The sequence below is a fragment of the Apteryx mantelli genome, chromosome 4 (genome assembly GCF_036417845.1).
Source record: "Apteryx mantelli isolate bAptMan1 chromosome 4, bAptMan1.hap1, whole genome shotgun sequence".
Taxonomy (NCBI): domain Eukaryota; kingdom Metazoa; phylum Chordata; class Aves; order Apterygiformes; family Apterygidae; genus Apteryx; species Apteryx mantelli.
This window is the reverse complement of record NC_089981.1, coordinates 23,531,851-23,553,967: the sequence shown is the minus strand read 5'-3', so window position 1 is coordinate 23,553,967 and position 22,117 is coordinate 23,531,851. Positions and strand designations below refer to the sequence as shown.

The window sequence follows — 22,117 nt, the reverse complement described above, 5'->3', positions numbered from 1 at the left end:
GAAAAGGGGAGAAAGAATAACATAAAAACTTTGAATGTCATTCTACTTTTTAAACATCTTTAGTGTAGTTAATTGTTCAAGTTCTTGGCAAAACAGCCAATTACTGTAGCTTCATTGCAGAGGTTTGCTTTTTACTTGTCTTGAACATAGAGGTGGAAGTAAATTTCAGCCGCGCCTTCTCCCCTTTTAGTTCGTTGGAGATGACTGCGCTGGGCACTTGAACTGCCGATCGTTCTTCCAAGCAGTGTGCCGATGACCGCAGGACACAGTTTTCCCTGTCTGCCTGCGTACCTGACTCCTGACTGAGGTGCTCCAGCGCGGCTCAGGCCCGTGGCTGTGCTGGGTGCTGTGCTTGGCACTTCAGGTCCTGCGCAGACAGTCCTCAGGATCCACTTACCAGGCAGCTTCACTGTCAGTACGTTTCCTTTTAAGTCTCCAGTGAATCCTAGTCACTCTGGGACAGTTGACTAATAATCAGTGATAAGGGGTCATGGAGGAGTAAAGCCATGGGTTACAGCTGTAATGTCATCAGCTAATGACTTCTGATACAGTACAGCATGTGTGACGTGTGCACCTACTCCAGGGCGCGTGTGGGAATAGATGACTTAAGCCTCTTCTTTCTCTTGAGAGCTTCCTTTTTTTTACAGCAATGTATAGGGATTATTTGGAAATGAAGCCCCAAAAGCCCCACCTTTTGAGGTAGGTTTGCAGTTAGCATTACTAACAAAGTGATATTTTTACAGGTATCTTCCAAGAATGCAGTAATCTATCTTGAGTGATAGTGTGGTAATGATTGCTTTGATCACAGATAAATTTGCAAATTGTATAGCTGCCCCGCATTACGCTATATATTTATAGCACTTACAAATTTTTAAAAATGAAATTCCTTTTATCTTCCTCAAATAAATCAGAGCTAGATCAGAAAGAAAGCAGCTTAATTTTGACATTAGATTCTGTTTTTCAGTGACCATGCAAAGTCTTCCTAAATGTGTTCCAAAAACAGGCCATAGCTGGAGAGCATCAGAGTGTATTTGGTATGGATGCCTTATTCCCACTGCCTTGAACCATATTGTCAAAGATAGTTTTGGCTGGTTCTCAGATTTATGTACATAGACAGGACTAAAACAAATATTTAAAAAATAAATCCTGTTTTATCCTAATTTAGGTTGAAACTTTTTTTTTTCCAAAAAAATTAGTCCAGTGTGCAGCATTAGAAGCTAACTAGCGAGAACCTTGTTTAACATTAGTAATGTGATTAATTTAGAAGTCTGAGGGGCTAGGAGAAAGAGAAGGGAGGGAGGGGAGGGTGCTGGGCTGGTCCGTAGGCAGAATGCCATTCAGAGCCATGTAAACTATTTTTATCCTGTTCTTTGTATTTCTCTCTCCCATAACTTCCCACTGCACCAAAATATTTCAAAATGTTTATGGTTCAGGGCAGCTGACATCCCTAATTGTCGTGCTGCGTATCACTGGATTGTCTGTAACAAGAGATGACGTCGTGTTCAGTGACAGTCATTCTGGACTCTTGCTGGGCTGCTCAGAGAAACAACAGATGACGTTGCGGGGCAGTAACGTCTTTTGGCAACGTGCGGTGTCTTTGGTGCCTGCAAGTTCAGGGTTAGGACAAAAGCGCTCTGGGAAATCGTTCGTTACCCGAGGGACCGAGCAGGGAGTGGTGAGAGCAGGCCCAAGCAGCTTTGCCAGTCGAGCGGAGGGGGTCAGCCGGGAGCCTCTCCAGGTGGGCCGCTCTCCTGGCTCAGCCGCGTTTTTGCATCTTAGTGTTTGCAGGTAGCAGTGTCGCTTCTGGGGGTGGCTGCGAAACTTCTAGTGCTCTGCTTGAAACTGAGGCCCATGAAGAGCTGTCAGATACTTCTGTCAAAGATCATTTAACAACCTGATCTCCTCTAGGAGCGCAGGATTTGAAGTACTGCTCTAGAAAGAGGCTGACTTATTAGTAGCCTAGTGAGTCATGCTTTCCTGTTTCTTTGGGATAGTTGTCTGTTTATTCACTTGTATTTGCTGCAGGAGTGTGTCATGACCCCGGTGCATTTATAAAAGTTTGTGAACCGTGTACAGTGTATTCACTTAATGAAGAAGTCGGTGTCTGTCTTCATAGGTATTTTACAACGCTGAGCTGTATTTTGGTTACGTGTTCTACATCCTGTGAAGGGATAGCCGGAGGGAGATGACTACTAAAATTCTTTACTTCGGTGTTTTGAAATAACCCTTTAAGGTGTTTCCAGAGCTAGCGTAGGAAGGGTGCCTGCTTGAGGATCAACAGTGTTTTCCTCTGTTCCAGGGAGATGAGTATGTTTCTTTTTTCTGCAGATCACTCCTGGGCAATTTGAGAAGAATAGATTTTATTGTCATCTTGAACTTCTGAAATTATTCAGTTCTCTTTTATCTCGTTTCCTTGGTATGTGTCTGTTTCATTATAGGATTTGTTCCTCATCTTAGCTACTGCTTGTTTCTGTCTGGAAGATGATTTCACTTTATATGCACACAGAATACGAGTATGCAACATTCATCCTTCTGGGAGTTTACTAGAATTCCTGGTTTGCCTCTTTACTTCCTGTGTTATAAAAGCTCAGTTTTCTAGTGCTGCTATTTATGGAGAAGATATTTATTTCTCGCTTCAAATTTCTGTCCACCACTCTGTGGTATCTCAAGCTATCTGCCCACCCCAAGCTCTTTACCAACTAGGTTTGTAGGGAAAAAGCACTTCCTCACTAGAAGAGCCTTTCTTGTTCCGCTCTCGATATTCTTTGTTAGACTGCTGTGTTGTTAGGAGTGCAATCTCCCACCAGTTGTTGCTCTAAGACAGGTAAGGCAAGATTTTTCTCTTCACCTATCGTACGTCTGTCTCTGTGACTACACCAAAATGTGAGGTTGTTAAAGAATTCTTTCGCTGAGTATTTTCTAATCCCTTTTCTTAATCCCTGGTGCTGTGGGGCTCAACGTAATCTCAAGCAAGACTTCCGCAAATTGTTGTTAAAGCAGGTGAGACTTTGCTTTTCTTTTAAGAACTGCCAGCACCTAGTCTATGGAAAGAGAAGGGTATTGGATGTATGGACTAACTCTTTCATCCACCTTTCTGAAGCAAAATCCGTTTCATGAGTTAACGGAATCCATTTAACACTGGAGCCAGGGTTGTTTTGAGCTTGTTTGAAAATGCTGCTCTGTTAATTTTTCCAAGTTCATTTCTGTTAGGGACTGAATGAAGTTTAGACAAGTGGTTTTGCTTGAATTGGACAACAGGGATTGGTTTAGCAGATGATCCCCAGATGAAAGGAACATCATGGATGTTCGTGTGTTTTTTATTTATTTATGTTTTTAAAGAAGAATCAGCAATGGATGCGACTGTCTATCCTCAGAAAGGCAGGTATAGTGACAGAATATTGAAACTCCTAGGACAGCTGAATATCTGAAAAAAATAACCCCAGAAGACCATACAAAGTAGATGGAGTTGGAACAAAGGAGGCCTGGGTTTCTTCATGGGGATTTCTAAATTCAAATGCCAGGAGAGAAGATATTAGGTGTCCTTGGTAGCTCCAGTCCCACTCCAGAACTGGACACTTACTCACATTTGCTATTCAGTGCAATGTGACCCATCAATCCCATCAGAAGGATGCAAGGCAGGGGAAATGAAGTTTGTGGTAAACTATGTTATGCCGATTCTTCATTATATAAGTCCTCAGTCTACATGTGAATGCCTTTATTATTTCCTTTATTATAAACCTGTTCAGGGGGGAGATAAAGTTAGGGTCTTAATACCACTATTTGTATGGAATAGATGGGAAACTGTATTCTGTCTCAGCTAAAATAGTTATTTTTCTGTTGTTTTTCTGTAGACAAAGCTTTTTTTTTTTTATGTCTAGGTACATTATTCAAATACGGTTTTAGGTGTGTTTTTTTTTTTTTTTTTTTGGTCATCAGCATCTTATTAGCAGTCCAGCCAACTAACCTGTTAACTGATTTCAGCTATAAGCTTTCCGAGGATTCCTGATGAGCTCTGAGGTAGGGCCTCAAGTACTGCAAAGTAACTGGATCACTCAGTAATGACAGTAAACTATTCTCTTGACAGAGACTACTGGAATCATCTTTCATTTCTTTGCAGTGGAAAAAAATAATGTAGATGTGCACTAGCAAGTATGTTTACATCTATACAAAACGAATATGAACTGTTTATTACTGTCTCAAATTGAAACAGGACTTACCAGGCAAGCAATGCAGTCTGTGTTTGAAAAGTAGTTGGTCACGTTCATCTCTTGTTTTGAGGAATGATGATGGATTAAAACCCCCCCAAAAAACTAGTGTCAAAGCATGACTTTTTACTGCTTTGAAAAGAAGCTCAGATTTTAGTCTCTGCTTGTACAAACTGCTTAATTGCAAATCCACATGAACAGTTAAAGATACTGCTTGTCTTTTGCACGTGCAATAGAGAACGAAACAAAGTAAGCACACAGATATTCATCTAATTTTAATATTTAGTTTTGAAAATTACTAGTACAGTAGGTTTCCTTAACTAATTCCTTAGCTATGTTTTCAGCATTTCATTAAAATAATTAACTTATATTTCAGCAAGCCCTTGAAAGTAAAACAGCAAGTTTGACTATGTCTTTGTTTCTGTTTTTCTGATTGCTAGTGGGTCAGTACACATCTGAAAAGATGCTTCTACTTAAGCTTTTCAGTCTCCCATGAAATATCCTGAAAAGTAAGAAATCAGGGTCAGAATGGTCACTGCCATCCCATAAGCCAATTAACACTGGTTGATACAACTGTACCAGTAATTAAACTCTTATCCTCCCTACAACTTTTTTCCATCAGTCATTCAAATACTCTATGTTAAAAAAAATAATTTTTTTTCTTCCTCTACTGTATATAAAGTAAAATTTCAACATGCTGTTTTCTAGGAAATACTGAAACAGTGGTGTACTATTGATGACAAAAGTGAAGAGAGAGCATTGCAGAATTCTGTTGCAAAGTTTAAAAATTAACTATGTGGTTAGATTAATGAATGTTTTGCCCATATCATTTGTTAATGAAGTTATCTAATTAAGATAATGCTTTGATTCCTTTTACCTTTAACTCTCCCTTGCCCTGTGAGGAGACTTAATTTGTGTCTTTGAACCGTGGATTTCAGTTTTTCTGTTTAAGACGACAGTTTATAAATTAAGACTGAAAGCTACCATTTCTGATCATCGGATCTGATCTGAGGCACGCCAGGAAAGGTGGGACTTCCCTGAACTAGCTTAGGTTTAAACTGAAGCCAAACTATTATGAAAAGGAAAAAAAAAAAAAATCCATTCTTGAGCTTTAAAGCTGCCATTGAGAGAACTGACCATGGTCTCTGGTAACTGACAGCAATTAAGTTATCCTTAATGTGTAATTCATTTATAGTGTGACGGATGAGTTTGTACAGCTTGATACAGTGGATCTAAATTCCAGGTGCGGCTGCTTCTTCACACTGATATTCTTTGCTCAACCTGTTCAATAATCAGTGGCTTTGTAGGTAATGGAATTCCCTACAGCTGTGTGTCTCAATGCAATGCACACATGTGTGTGCTAGTACAAATGCTTTAAAAATAAGTTTACAGGTGTAGGCATGCAAAATTGCTTGTGAATAGGGGGCAAAAATGACCTTCTTCCATGCTCTGATATACTTTGTTTACTGAAGCTGCTGCACAAAGGCTAAGATGTTTGAAGTAGTACGTTGCTACCCATGTTTCTGTGTACAGTCTCACTTGTGGTGCCCTAACACTTATCTGTGAGTCCTCCTGCAGTTCTTTTAGATGTAAAACAGATTGTGTTTATATGTAGGATTCAGCTGTTGAAATCCAGCTTTCCGTGTGATTGCATATAGATGACGTTCCAAAGGTGGAATTGTTTATGTAATGAAGTAGCAAGACAGATGCAGAAGGCAGTTGATGAATTTGTTTTCACCCTCTTCCCAACAAAAATAACTTACTTATCCTTCCAATGCAAGACACTTTTTGTGCCTGCATAGTTGCAACTTGCCCAGCCCTGCCGGAAGTACGAAAGACAGCCCTTTACTGTTCCTCGCCTCTGGGGAGCTGAAGAGAGACAACAACTATGACTGAGCTCAGCTGCAAGCTGACATGTTGCACCATGTTGAAAAATATTTATCTACTGAGAGCACAGACTCTAAGTATTTTCATTAACTCTTTGAGGACCGTGTCATGCAGTCCATACTTGCCTTCTTTCATAGTGCACAGCATAATTCTAAAGTACATTTTAAAGCCTTCTGGTAGACTTTTAAAAGTTGACAGTTGTAAAATTGAGATTACATGTACATTAAGCATTATTTGTACCCATCCTCCAAAGCATAATACATAGGTAAGGTTGGGGATAGGGAGCTTGGCCTGCATCTCTAATATATTTCCTTTTATTATAGGTTTTCCTCAGGCTATGGTAATACCTAAAACCAGCTGCTGTATTGTTAGATAAATGTTTTTGCATAGTACAAAGGTGGCTTGCAAGGGAAAAAGGCGGTGAGGAAAGTAAAACACTTGTGTACAAAGACAAACCTGTCTGCAGGTACTCTCTGATACTCTCTGAGCAGAGTAGACCGTCTGCGTTTGTATGTCTTGGGCTATAGAGCAAGAAGTCTGAGTGCTAAAGCCAGGTTGCCATGGTGAAATAATTCCTGGCTATTAACGCACAGTTCTACTCTGAAAAGCAACTCTGTGTAAGCTACATTGTGAAATCCCACATTTATAAGGCCATGAAGTTTCCAAATCAAATTTGCTCAGTTTAGAAATAAAGATAGCTTTGCAATCTGCCAGCTCTACAAACTCCATTAGGATTGGAAGATGGGAACAGTAACATCCGTGGTGTGCACATCCTCCCCGGTAATAGTTCTGGTGGTGAACTGCTGTCCTGCAAAGGCGGCCTGAAGTGTATCCGTCTGCGTGCGCTATCCTGGAAAGATAAAAGGGCTGCATCAGAATAACCAGGAGGAGCAGTTGCTGTCAAAACCTGAATTTAGCCATGATACATTAGTCAAAACAACTCTATTTTATTGTGAGCAAGTAGAAGATTACAGGAGAGAAGTAGCAAAATTGCTGCTTAAGTTAATAGACATGCCTAAAAACATGCAGGTAACAGATGTTAGTTAAGAAATTTCCATGCTTTTACCACTGGGCATTTACATTTTCTTTCAATTTGCAGATTCTGAAAACCTTAAATGAGGGATACTTACTTTTTCTTTTTCTCTTTCTTCTTCTCTCTCTTTTCCTCCTTTTTTTTTTTTTTTTCCTTTCTTCCCCCAGTTGGGTTGGCTTTAGTTTTTCCTTGCTCTTTAGAAGCAGTCATTTTGACCTCCGGGGGATTTCAAATCGTGTTGAAAAAACACTATTTTGAATATTATAATAAATCATATAGGATTTACCTCCCTTGTAGTGTAAAGGGGCTTAAAACACAACCCAAAACTTACTTTCTGATAATCTAAATCTTAAAGCAGATCACTGTTCTCACTGTTCATTGTTTCATAGCTCCTGCTGTGAGAGATTTCCCCTCTACAGCAAGTATCATTTGTAACAGAACCAGGCTCTGTGTTTCTGCCATTGTCTATTTTCAGTTGAGAGAGACTCTTCTCCTTTGCTTTTAGGTTTTAACCAAAAAAATTTAAGCTATGCTATGGATCTCTACCTTGAACTGAAATGTTTTCCACTACAGAAAAAAACAGTTTCTGCTGACTTTAAGGGGACTTTAGACAGCTAATTCAGATATAAGCATTTACATATGCAGGTATTTGTGGTTAGATGAAATGAATCCCATTCCTACTGTCTAGCTGCAATATGAGTAATAGTTATCAAGCCTCCTGCAGGGTGCAGAGGATGTGTTATCTGCTGTAAGAATACAAATGAGATTTTTCTTCTAAAGGTTGATGCTCTTCAGGAGGATCCTTATCTTTGTACTGTGTGTGGGTCTTTGGAAGCGTGTGCCTGGGGACTGAAATGAATTGCAGCTTAACAAAACGGATCCCCAAACAAAGGGCTCCAGCCCATGTTTTCCGCTGATGAACTTCTGAGATCACAGGACAGAGATATGGGTGGAAAGTGGCCATGGAGAGTCAACATGGGTTGTCCTCTTGCGCTCCTGTGTGTTCTGTGCCTGGGCCTGCTCTGAGCGTGCCCTTCTGGGGAGAGGAGGATTTGCAAGTAGGGGAGAGCGCGCACAGTGCAACACGCGCTTGAGCAGGCGTGGTGGGCATAGCTGCGATTGGTTCTGCTCCTGCTCGACTTCTGGCTTGCTTTCTCAGCCAGAGAGGTTGCCCACAACTGGGGAGGAAAAACAGCAAAAGCAACAATCTTCCCTCTCTTCCCCTCACCCCCAGTCTCTTATGCACTCTGGACTCGGGCACCCACGGGACCCATGACGCACTGTTCTGCTCTATGGTTTGTTCTAAACATTGGATAAATTAATTGTTGCGACACTGCTAATCTATGACCTACTGAATCTCTTTTACCACAGACCTAATTTGGCTCCACATAGAGCTCTTGAGAATAAACATTAGGAAAGGTTTGTGCCCTTTTTCTTTCCTAATCCCCAAATTACCAAAAAATTGGACTTGTATTAAATCTTTTGGGAAAAGAATCTTGTTGAGCCTTTGTTTTGGCACTGACTGGTTTGGATACATGAGGGCTTTCTGGCATGAAGGTAAGAGGACAGATGAAAATGAAGAACAGGGTATCTCCTTGGATAAGAAATTTTTCTGTGTTTGAGCTGGTGAATGATTCCTAAATTGCAGCACTGGCTCCTAGAAATAAATAATCTGTTCTTCTCCCATCTGACAGCACTTCCCTCTCACGTTCCCGTGACCCAGTGCCCTTCAGCCCCTCCCAGGAGTGCTGGCTGGAGGGGCACCTGGACCAGTGCAGGGATTATATAGTCAGACAGCCCTCGTCAAAGGCAACTGGAGAAGTTAGATGCATCCTCTAGTTTTGGGGGGAGGAGTTTTGGCAGGTACGCTGAAAGAAAAGAAACTCTAGTCCAGCATGTTTTACCACAAGAATGCACTCTGCGCATTTTTGTAGCATTAACTGAGCTGTTTGCAAGCCTGGCCTTGCCTCGGTAGTCATTCTTCCCAGAGTTAAAAGAGAAAAGAGGGGATCCGAAGCAGAAGAGAAGGAGCTGCAGTAATACCTGGGCACCACCACCTACTTAGGAGATCCAGCACTGTGTTTCCAAGGCAGTTAACATGCAGCTGACACACCAGTGCGTGCTAACATTGTGGCGAACACTGAACCAGCAATGGGGGATGAAAGGCAAGGGGAGAGAGTGAGGGGGTGGGTGGGGAATCCCACAGAAGGGAACGGAAAAGCCCCATGTACTGGAGACGGATACATAGTGTGTGACAGCGTCCCGTGTTCTCCTTGCTCTGCAGGCAGCAGCAGCTGGAACTCAGTTTGGCCCTACAGAATGTTTTGGGCTTTTTGTTGAGAAGCAGCATTATGAAATAACGTTATGGCACTTGTCGTCCTTAACATGCCTGCCATGCCTTGGCACCGACTGTTTACAGCACAGCATCCGGAGGCCAAGCAAAGATTGCCTTTTAAGGCCAAGAGCCACTATGAGAATCCAGAAGAAAAAGTTTCCCTGGCATTTAGGGTACATTCTTCTTTCCTCCTCCTCTTAAATAAACTATTAGTAACTTTTAAAAACAGAACAAAAATGAAGAAGCAGGGCCAGAAATGCTGCCAAAGACATTTTATTCTGTGCAGCCCCCTTAGAGCTGCAGTGTAACCGATTCCTGGACTCCTGGAGTCGACTCCCAGGGCAGGAGACGGCAAGAATGAAACTGAGGTCATGGGGGTCTGTCACAGACCTGGTGCAAGAGGAAATCAGAATGGAGACCGTCTGAAAAAGCTTAGTCTCCTTCCCTTCCCCAAGCCCTGGAGAAGCAGTCTAACCACAGCAATCTGAACAATTTAGTTGTATGATACAGTGGAATTTGGGCTTGCTTTCTAATACCCTACACAACCTCCCTTTCCATGCTGATTTTTCTCTTCTCTTCCTTCCCAATCCTGAATGTATATGTGTATATCCAGGATTCACGTTCTGGGTGTGCCATCTTATGGCATTCTCAGCTGAAGAGTTAGCAGTGATCTGGGGTAACACTGTGCATGGGATTGTAGGAAAAAAGCAATCGCTTTGAAGTCTACTTGAGAAATGTAAGACCAAATATGCTGGTGGCTAGAGGAGGCTAGTGCTGATATAGAATACAGTTTGAGGCAAGAGAGGGTTGCAGGCTGCCCTTAACAGCATCTAGCAGACTCTGCATCCTGGAGAAGATGGTAATACAAGATATGCTATGACTGTCCATCTGTCCTCTCCATCCTTTTTTAAAAATAGGAGGAAGGGAGAAGTATTTTACTTAATCTCCACAAAGATACAATATCGTACAGTCTCTGACTTTTTCTCAAAGGAAGAGCAACTACAGTAACGTTCAGATGAAACACCTAATTCCCCTTCTCTCGCCTACCATGCAAATAAATATTGAAAGACCTTAATTACCAACAAGTGACTTTAAGGTGCATGGAGCTTTTAAGTTTTCAGTCCTTGTATTTATCTGAGAGGAAGAGATTGTAGATTGCTGTGGAAAATGGAATGGCTGCGGTGTGAAAATGAACAGCCTTCAAGAGTTTGTTGTTGCTGTCCTGTAAAAACTGGCGTAACCTGCTGCTTAATTGTTCTTGGTGGGAGTTTGTCACTGGGAGTCATAAATTTTAGCTCAGAAACTGTTTCCTTCCTGCTGTGAATAGGTTCAGAATTCCCATACTTAAGCAGAACATTCCTAACCAGAAATTAACTGGTAACTTCTTTCCAGTAAAGCACCTACGGAAAAAAAGAAAACTAATGAGTAAATCCGTTAGCAGTTAACTTGCTTTTCCTTATAAAGCCTTAGCCTTTCATGGATGGCGGAAACCTTTGGGGTTTTCCCCTTTGCAAAGAGAGTGTATTGGTGGGGAGAGAGCTTGCTTTTTCAGATTTTTTAAACTCATGAGTTATATTGCCTCTTCTGTTCCACTCGCCTCCCATTTGATTCCTTACCCAGAGAAAGGAGAAGTTGAAATGAAAATATCCAGTATAACTTAGATGTTGAATTACCACCCCTTTGAGTTTTCTTCATTGCAAAATATAAAAACATGAAAGTATTCATATAAAGACTGGCCTATAAGATGCTGTTAAAATGCTGGCTAACTGCCTCTCTAATTCTATGTTGGCTGACGTTTTAAGAGGCTAACCCCCATCCTCAGATTGCCAGGAAAGTAGATTTTGGCAAGAGGACTTCACGCTTTAATACTTCATCTGTGGAGGATATTTTAAAACATTACTTTTCAAAGAGAAAGGAAAAATGGCATGATGAAAATTAAAGGCCAAGATGATTATTATATTCAGTAGTGCAGTAGTATGGAGTACACCTGGGTAAGGTGTAGTATGGCATTGCTGTCAGTTCATCTAATTCTCGGGAGACTGCAAATTCTCCACAAAAACATTTTAGTTGGGAATGTGGCATTTCAAACCATAAATTTTCCAGATGTTGAGCCATACAAATTGTAGTGCACAACTTAGATTACTTGAAAAGAACCCCCCAAAACTTCAGGTAACTTCTTTATATCATTTGGTAAAATTTCTGTGAATATCTTATTTTTTGACCTTTCTTAAAATACAATTTTCTTTTTATGCTATTTTTCTATGCATTACTCTCAACTGTGGGCTCTTAATCTCCTCTCACCAGCACTACTTAAATAGATTTGATTATCCCAGTTTGAGATATGCTCTCTTCTAGATCTGTTTTTTTTTTTTTTAGCATTCTGTCGCTTAAACTTGGGTAATAAAGAGGATCAGTTATTTAAAAAAAATTGTTATTAACTGCAAAATAAGCATCTTTGTCCTGTAAAGTTCATAATCTGTGGAGATTTTCATCCCTACCCCCACAGATTTAAAATGGCTTGTGATTTATTTATTTTTAAGGTTTGCAAATGGGAAGTCAGAAGTTTGCCATGTAAAGCCTGTTAAACCTGCTCTGTCAACTTCCATGTGAAAAACTGACATGCTTGAGACCTGGTTGGAACTTGGGGGGAAAAAAATTTTTTTTTTTTAACTTTTCAAAGTTACACTTGTATGTGGTGCTTGTTTCTAAAAACACTTTAATACACCACTTAACAACAACACTGGTGATTTGTATTTAAAAAAGAGAAAAGTCACTCCCCTCAGGCTGGTTAGTTTGGTGAGGAAGGTAGTAGGACAGGAGAGGGTAATTGAAGCAGCATGATTTGTCCTTAAAGAGATTCAATTTTTAGATATAGTCTAAGAAACTGCACAGCTTGCTGGAGATGGCAAGAAATTATTATAGCTGTGTTGGGTAACTGATTGCCTGTGGAACAAAGGACTCCTGAATTGGTAGGGACAATCTTAAAATTGTAAATGATCAGTTTATTAAAGTTTGACATTTAGTAAATCACTAATATCTCCTGTGTGATCAGACTAGTACTAAATCAGGCTCATACAACCAAAAATACGGATGCCTGGTACAATTCCAAAATAATGTAAACTAAATCAGGCTACGAAGCATGTCCACACAGATCCGCTTAAAAGACGCTTCTTTGGTTGTATCAGATTGCTTCCCATGTGTTTCTTTCCAAACAAACCAGATCAGTTAAAACTGAAATGCATCTTTATTATTCACGCTACGAACAAACTTTGAACCTTACAGCCAGTTTCTGCTGTGAAATGGGGATAATGTTTTCCTCCTGTGATATTAAAACTAAATTAATGCCTGCAAAGTGCTTTGAAGATGCTCCAGAGTGGGTTTTTTAGACCAAAAAACCACTGGGCTTCTGATCAAGAAGGAAATGAAGGAGAGATTAGAGAAGGATCCTGATGAACTGAGATGATAAAGATACCTAGGACGCTGGCATTTTTACTTGATCTTAACAAAGCAGTTAGTCCAGGAAAGTGATCATCATGGCCCAGCTGGCCCGTCACTGGCTGCAGTTGCCATCTGCATGTCTTTCTCTGGTGAAATGCAGACAATCTTCCAGCTGCCCTGTTTTCTCAGCGGAATACAAAGCAGAGTATGGAAGCAGCAAATCTGTAATGAATGTGCTATGTCTGGCTGGAACCAGATTGTTTAACCGTCTTCTCAGACATTTCACTTAAGTGACCTCTGTTCTGCCACCTCCCGTCACTTTTCCCTCTCTGCAACTTCCTCCTGGTGTGACTTGGTCTGTGGCATCATATTGAGTTGGGTGCCTAAAACCAAACAAACATAACCTTATCCTGGGAGTTATCTGAAGAATTAGTTTGTGCTCTGGTTTACCTGTCAATAAAAACTGCTGAGTGGTGTTTCCTTAGATTCCCTAAAGATGTTTTTTCCCCTTAATTAGTAGTTAAGCATTGCTGGACAGGTTTTTGGTTTAACCTCTTGAATGACCTCCACCAAACTGCTGCCTAAAGGCTACTCCTCCAGCTGCTCTGGTGATGCAGTTGACCTGACATGTGAGTGCTAAGACATATTTAGCAGAATTCTCTTGAAAGACTTAGATAAACAAATGAATCAGGACTTTGTTTTGCTTTAGGGTGCCTATAGTAGCAATATAAACTGTTTTGAAAGGTATGAAACTTTTTGTGGTCCAATAAAACATTTAGTTACATTTTCCAGTAAATAATCTACAGATGATGGATTTTGATTTTCCTGAATAGAACAGTGCAATTCTAATGTTTTCATCGTTTTTCCTTTTATTGAAAGCAGGCTGAGTGAGCTGTTGGTGAATGTGCTGCTTTATGCCCACTGCTACATTCTTCACCTAGAAGGGTCTTTTGGGACATCTCAGAGATGGCTATGCAATTTTTCATATTTATGTACTTAAAACATGAAATGAAAACTTTAGGAAGGCCTATGGAATGTAAACACTTTACAGTATATAACAAAGGGAATAAAGGATGCTTCTCTTGGCACATTTGGAGTTGGTTCCAGGTAGATGGTGTTTTCTTACAAGCCTTTGAAACAACTCTGAACTGGGAGGGAGGAGAGAGCAGGAGGAAGGAAGCTAACTTCTAAACTTTATAGTCTTTGGTAATTCTAGTAATTGTGAATGTGAATGTATGCACTTTTGTTTATTTGGAATACAGAACTATTTGTTGACTCTTAATAGTATGTAATCATATTTCTATGTTTTCTCCATACTGCTGTAACACTCTAGCTTTGTAAGTCTGTAAAGAAAACACTTTAGTATTGACAGCTTCCACACTAAACCCACAATTTTACACCTCAGACTAAGCAAGATTCTGTTAATACTAAGAAGCCAGACGTTACAGTCTGAGCTCTGCCTACTGGAAGGAAGAAATGTGGTCCTGAACAATTCAGAACTTGGTGTTTTCAAGACTGAGATTTTTTTTTATTTGCACTTTAGTACTCTTTGGGCTCTATAGTATCCCAATCCCACTGCATTCAGATCATGAATACCTGCTGATAGAAACAATTTCTGTGGTCCTGCTTTAGCCCTCAGCAGCTGCAAAAGATTAAAAAAACAGTTTGTGCTGCAGATGGTGATTTGACATTCAGGTTGCAGTAGTGTGAGTAAACCCTTTGATATCAGTGATTATGGGCATTTTACAGGTTCAGTAATGATGCATGTCAGTCAGGTATTTTTTGTTTTGTTTTTGTATTTTAATAGATCAGAGCTTTTGAAAGGGGCAGGCCAGGGGTCCTTCAGGAAGTTTGTTTGAAATGCTCCAATTCCAGAACCAGGCAGTTGTAGAAAGACTTACAGTCTGTTGAAAAGATGAAAGTGGTTGCATGTGCTAATCCAACAGAAGACTGTCATTTTGTAGAAATGAGAGGGGTTTGAAATGGGGGAAGATTCTGAGCAAAGATGAATTAGACTCGATCCACTTTATTCACTGGAAAGCTTGCCTCAGCCTTCCTATGTCTGGCTTCCTTCTGTGGTTTCCCTCCACAGCCTGGCTCTATGACAGACCGTCTTTGACCTCTTAAGTCTTTCTCTCTCCACCTCCTCTCAGAAAACTGCTCTTAGCTGACGTGGCACAGCATTGCTCTGCCCTGACCTGCGGCCCTTGGTTTAAGTATCCTGAAGTAAAAGCAAAGACCCAAGCTGTGTTCTGCCCAAAGTACTTCTGATAACTTTTCTCCCCAAGTGGTTTAATGCAGTTTGTCAAACCAGTCTTTTAGGTTGAAGTTTTATGCATGTTTGTTGTTAGAACTATAACCCTTTTCATTTTCTTGAATAATCAACTTATCCCTGCATGCCTGAAGCTCTCCCCCACCCCAATAAACCCCTAAACAAAAGTTAACCAACCTAAAAAAAACCCCAAAGAGTATGTTCTGCATAGACCTTAATATTGTCTGCCAGAGGCCAGGCAGGTGTGAAGATGCTGTACAGAATGTGCCAGGCCTCATTTCAGCAGTGTAGGAGTAAGTCAGCCAGTGCATGGAATTAAGTAAATCAGTGGCCTCGACTTTTTTTTTACTAGCTCAGGGCCAAGTACATAGTTTCAACTGGATTTATGCTGTTTACTGTCAGGATAAGGTAGTCTGAAGTCTTAGCATGGTATTCCTGAAAAAGGAAGAGGTCAAATACGTTGCTTCATCTGGTCTAAAGTGAGGTTACAGACTATTGAAGGAGATTGTTCTTTTGATGCTATTATGTTTTCCTTTGAATGTCATCTCAAATTCTGTGAAAGTCTGAAGTCTCAGGCCCAAATATACATTAAGCTTACCTTAAAGCATCTTTAAACACCTTAAAGGCAGGGCCTCCTAAAATTCTTCTTTTCCTGGACTTCTCTGTTTCTTATCTACAGCTTGTTTTTACATGCTGAGGTTCAAATGAGATCTACCAGTGTAAGAGTTTGGAGGCCTGTCAGCCTGGAGTTGTTGGTCTAACTGCGCAGCCCTTCTGTATTGAGCCTTACACTGTAGAACACCAGACTTCACATGTCCTAAAACATGCGGAGCAGTTATGAGAACTGCCCAGGTTATTTTGTTAAATAAACCTAAGAGAGAAATCTTGTAGGCTTTGTTGAATTGGAATGTACTTCTGTGGAAAAATGGGATGGCTGCAAGTGTGCAAGAACAGCTATGTGCTAAACTAGTGTTTTTACAGATGAGTTTTAGTTTTCATACTGCATTCGTACCCTTTAAAAGGTGTTCTGTGTAACAGACATCCTTCCTCAAACCATTCATTTCCACATTACCATGCGGAAATGAAGTGCGACTATCTATCTTCCCCCTATCACCAACCTACTATAGCGGTTTCTGCACATCTGTGGTTTATAAATATATTGCAAGTGTGTAAACATGAATCATGCTGCTGTCATGATGTTTTCCTTGATTTCCCTTGATGATGGCCTTCCTGAAGTCTTGAAGTCCATTTAGTCTTAAGTTACTGGTTAGAGAGAAGTATGATGAGACTCAATATAAGTTCAAGAGAGCTCCTGAATATGCCAAGGAGATAAATGCATCTTGTGGAATGTGGTTTATCTGCTTTTTTAAATCTAAATGGAAGGTTATTTCATCACACAGCTCTACCGGTAGCCATTTGTTCCACATTTTAAAGGATTTAAGTCAGATCTTTCTGGTTCAAATATAGGGGAAGTTGAGAAAGCGAGTGTTATTGTAGTTACCAGTTTCTTGTTGGACTCATAGATGTTCGCTTCCAGAAGACTTCTGGTATCTCAGAGAGTGGAGGGCTGGAATAGTGAGGAGAGCTGTACCTGTGACTGAACAATGCCAATAAAGTTGCATGGAAAAAGCATTTTTCCAACTGAGAAGTATCTTCTTGCAGCAGTCTGTTTGCGCTGTTTCTCAAACTCCCATTCTGCAGGTGAAAGCTAACTATGATGCAGCAGATTGTTAATATACTTCCATTAGAGTAGCTCCCTTGGGCACAGTGCCACTCTGCTGTCACCACTATTCACAGGCATAAAGAAAGACTGTCACTCTCCCAAATAATTTGCTATCTAAACTGACAAGATAAAAGGACGACAGAGATGGAACAGCTCAGTCTGACATTTCTTATGCCATTCAAAATTTTCACAGCTACTTGAAAAAGGGGATGATTTCAAATAAACTTTTTTCTAAAACTATCTTTTGTTTTAATAATAAAAAAAAGCTAGAGGATAGAAGGCAGGAGGAGCAATATAAACACAAATACATGAGTTGGAAGAGTTTGGATAAACTGATTTCTTTCAGGTTACTATGGCTGTTCATCAGCAATAAAGGTAGTCTGTCTTCTTTTTTTTAATCTTTTGCAGGAAGTCCAAGGGAAAGCCAAATGGTAAAAAGCCAGCACCGGAAGAGAAGAAACTTTACCTAGAGCCAGAATACACAAAATCCAGAATTACTGACTTCGAATTCAAGGAGCTAGTGATGTTACCGCGAGAAATAGACCTCAATGAGTGGCTAGCCAGCAACAGTGAGTACTGTGAACATTTACCTCTGAGCTTGCTGTCCACACCCAAAAAGGCATTCATTAATCCTGTTTCTTTTTACTGTTTTCGGTGCTTAGAAAAACACTCAATGACTGTTTTGGCATACTGCATAATGCATGTCATTATACTTTGAGTAGTAATTAAGATGTCTTACAACACTCCAAGTGGGCTCAGCAGCATGGAAGTCTTGATATATTTCCTCCTTCCTACTACTCCCTCACTGTAACACTGAGGGCATCAAAATTTTTAGTGTTCTTTTGAGGACCATCAGTTTCCCTTTGAACAGTCTGCTAAACCTGCTGGTTCAATGTGTTTTTGAGTCAAGCCATTGGTCTTCCAGAAGCATTGTAAAAACAGGCAATTTATTGAGACTTGTATACAATGCAAGTTATGCTTTAAACCAGACATTAAGTCTTTTGGATGGATTTCTTCTCCCCACCCTCTCCCAGTTTTGGTGGAATTATTGTGAATTTAAACTGTAGTCAAGCTGGAGCTCAAAGAAGTGACTGACTTAAGATGACTGACTTAAGATCAGATGCTCTGACTAAATGCTGTAAAAATTCTCCTGTGCATCTCATTTCTGATTTATAGTATTTCCCTGTGCTTCTACTTCATCTGTCAGTTCTAACCTGCAGGTATGACCCAGTCTTGCTTACATTTTCAACAGTATGTGGTAGTAGCAAGAAATTGCTTTAAACTGCACACTAGGGAAATATAGAGACTCATTAGGAAAAAGTGAGGTGCCTTCTGAGGAATATTAAAATGCCAAATATCTTAGGAGATTCTTAAAAAGTGGAAATGTAATAGTTTTCATGATATTTGATTTTTATTTTTTTTTAAGGAGGTATGTCATGAGAACTAATAATGTCGTTTCCCAGCCACTTCTAAACTGTGCATTTTAAGTCCGACTTCAAAAGGACTCAGCAAATTGCTTGCCTTCAGCTTAGAGTAGAGTATTCAACTATAAAGGTGAGGCTGATGGCAGAGACACTTTCCAGTCTTGCTGCTTAGTGAGTAATAAGAGCTGATGCATCATGGTACTTTCATCTTAAATCAAAACAAGAGCTTTCATTCTCTGTACCTTTTTGTTTTGCAGTTCATCATTAGACTCATTTAGCTAAATCATGTTTAAATGTGTACACAAGCTTGGGACTCTGAAGTCACTTCACTTGCTCTATTTAAATAATTGTCTGGGGGACAATCAGTGTTTGAAAGTATTTTATACTTACAAATTTCCTTTGTGTTTATTTTTCAGCAACAACTTTCTTTCATCACATCAACTTACAATATAGTACAATCTCAGAATTCTGTACAGGAGAGTCGTGTCAGACCATGGCAGTGTGCAATACGTAAGTCACAGCATGCTCAGTATTTACTATTGCAGGTTTTTCATGAAGTCTTGAGAGTTGTTTGGGGGCAGATACTGGTATTCGATGGAGTTGGGCAAGTGCGCTTGATCTCTTTGCCTAGTAAGGATGTGGCAGCTGTGCATCCTCCCCCTGCCCAGTGAAGGGTGGTGGAAATCTGCTTTTGTGGAGGCCTGGATCTTTGACGATTGTTAGTTGGTTTTATAAGGTCACATCAGAGAGGCAAATTACCATGTTTATAGCTTGGGTAGAGAGTTAGAAAAGCAAAAAAAAGCGAAACTGTTCTTATTGGAAACACTGCTGGGATTCTGTAGAAGGCAGAGAAGGATAAACAGATTGTGAAACCTCAGAGGGTGCTTTTGATAGCTGCGATGCTGACAGAGCACCCGGCTGCTGCTGGATAACCTCTAGCCTGATGTGAGCCACTGGCTTTCTGCCGGAGCCCCTGGGCACAGCAGGCACAAGTGGCAGCTTCACAAAGAGTAAGGAAAATGGTTTGGTTTGGTGCTTTCACTCTGTAGGATTTATTAGTTCTTTTTAACATTGAGTAGCTGTCACTTATGAAAGAAAGCTTTATAGTTTTACTGTACATGGTGAACATACATAAGAAAAAGTTACCATAAACTCTTGCTCTTGATTAGTACAGTCCAACATGATGGAATATGAAATCCAGTTGGGTATGAATGAGCCTTTTGGTCCCCCCCCCCCACATGTTGATAGTGCCATTCTTCCCTCCTCTTGCATTTCCTGGGCTTCATTTAGTTCACAGAAAGCTAAACAGTTAATGTTGTACATCAAACAAATGTCCCAGGGACTGTACACAACAAAACCAGACCTCTATTATTATATTTCCAACACTAATTATGTAGTGATTAAAAAGGAATTCTAGCTTAATGCATTGGGCTATCTCATACTTTTGATATTAATATCAGGGGCTCTGAGAGCACTCTGAAGAATGTAAAGTCTACTGAGGATATTTTTGCATGTAAGAGTTGGAAAGATAACTGTCACTAGAGAATTAAAGGCCATGCTAAGGACTTTGAAAGCAGGCTGGAACAGAAAGTAATAAATCTCTGCTAGGCCCAGATTTTATCAAAAGTGGACAGCATGTCCCTAAAGAAGAAACGGTGATCAGTAAGATGAATATTTTGTTGACACTTGTTCCCAAGCCACCTTGTGTTTTAATTCCTGATGTAGCACTGGCTGTCCAAAGGACTGAGTTTAACTGTGTATGTGCTTGTCTAATGGGATAATAGTGTCTAAAAGAACATGATGGTGGGAAAGCTACGTCAGTGTTGCTTTATTTTGCTGCAGTGAGTCTTAAACTCTTGAGTTTGCTGTAAGCAGCTGATGTATGAGCATAAATAAAGGAAGTGCCTGCAGGCAGCTCCAGCTGTAGTCTATTTTTTTAGAGGTGAGGACTGATACCAAAATGTTGCTATCCTTTGTTTTGGAAAACTGAAGATTGCGCTATTTGGGAATAACAGGAAGCATGTCTACACTTGGGTGAACACTTGAAACAGTTTGTGTTTAGCAAAATCGTAACAACCTAATTATCTTCCTGTACTTGGGGGCAGATGACCAATCATGTTTGCAAACTGCAGGCTGCGTATTTCATTCTTCTATCAAGTGTCGGGGTTTATGAAAAAAACACATAGGTGCAATCATCTAGCTACATGTCTCAATACAGTTCAGCTCTGAAGGCCCTGTTCACAACTGTGTTCTCCAAATAGCTCTAATATCCATTTTGGATAATCTTTATCTTTCTCTTCTACCTTTCCTAGCTTTTTTCCCTTGTGGGATTTACTAAGATAAGCATAAATGGAACATGGAGAGCTGCTTATAAAATACTCCTTTTTCATATCTAATTCTGACTATGATAAAGCTATACATTCATTTTTTTTAATCTTGCTGTAAAGAGGAAAGGCAAGCACATGCTTGTTGTTTTGGAGAAACACCACTAGATATGGTTTATCCTGTCACTGACCTACCTCCAGTTTATAAAGGGTATCACATAGGCATTAGAGGCGGTTGCTCATTTATCTGACAGACATTCCAGATTTGGCCTTCTATGACTATATGATCTGTTTAAGTAATTTCTACTGGAAAAAAAATAGCATCTACACAGATCAGGTTTGCCACAGTGGGACAGTACCTTGGAGTAGGGGTGCAGTCTGTCGTCATTTCAGTGCTGATTTGTTATGTAGTTCAGCACCAAATTCTGCATTTTGTTCTTTTATACTTTCCTTGCCCAGCTTCCTAAGGTGTGTTTTGGATCACACCATTCTGATCTTACCTAAGGAAGGCTTTTCTATTTATGGTTGAGATGTCAAACTAACTATGGAGAACAGGTTCCTTGTCAACTTACCTTGCATTCAAAGCCCATAGAAAATACTCAATCTTGTAGGTTTTGCTCTTTGTTACAGGATTTGCTGGAAGAATAAACACTAGTTGCACTTAAGTATTTGAGGTAAAGTTTTAGCACCTCAGAGAAGCTCCAGCCAGCTGACAAACTGCAGACAGATGCAGCTCTTGGCTCTCTGTCAGATATAGAAGATAACACAGCCATCTTTACAAAATGAGGAAGAAAATGTCTTCTCAGGGTCACTTAGAGATAACTGACTGAAACTAGCATCCATGTGGAATAGATGGAAGTGTTTGCTGGGAAGCAATGGAGTAATGCTGAGAGAAATATCAGAAAGGCCGATTATCTTCAAAACTTGAGGATGGCATGAATGTAGGTTTAAGAATCACTTGTTTTGCTTGCTAATAGGTTATAGCACTTGCTTTACAGCAAGTGATAATCTTTAATGCAATTTTTACTATTTATATTTGTTATGCTTTATTATTATGCAAACTACTACTTACAAACAATTTTAAGTTTACCATCATGAGCTGACTGTTGGGCAGAACTTTTCAAAAGTGCTTGCATGAGCGGAGTACCTAAGAGCTGTGTAAGCGTTGTTGAGATTACAAAACTCCCCAGGCAGAAATCAAGGAAGGATGCAAATTTCTAAGCAGGCTACTGATAAAGTATAAGGTCTCATTTCTGTCTATTGAAATCCCTTAATTGATAATTCTCCTTATCCATTCTTTTTTTCTAATCTCTTTACATCTTGATCTAATTTACAATCTCTTTTCTGTTGTTTATCACGTTCTTAGTGTCTCTGCATGTGGAGGTTATTTCCTGAAAGAAACCTTGAGTCAAATTTGCATGTTTTGCATTTTCTTTTCTATGCAACTACATCGTGACTCCTTTCTCTTTTTTGCTG

At 40.0% G+C, this 22,117-nt stretch overlaps 1 protein-coding gene across 4 annotated transcripts in view; it reads left to right on the top strand.

The window, feature by feature from the left end:
* Positions 1-22,117, top strand: part of MOB2 (MOB kinase activator 2) — a 118,871-nt gene that overhangs the window by 90,486 nt on the left and 6,268 nt on the right. For 3 of the 4 annotated variants that reach the window (XM_067296000.1, XM_013957919.1, XM_067295999.1), the window contains exons 2-3: positions 17,302-17,462; positions 18,734-18,827. In XM_067296000.1, the coding sequence (XP_067152101.1) occupies positions 17,302-17,462; positions 18,734-18,827 (255 nt within the window). Of the gene's footprint in view, positions 1-9,580; positions 9,634-17,301; positions 17,463-18,733; positions 18,828-22,117 lie in introns of those variants that run through there. The other variant, XM_013957918.1, reaches the window with a different exon arrangement.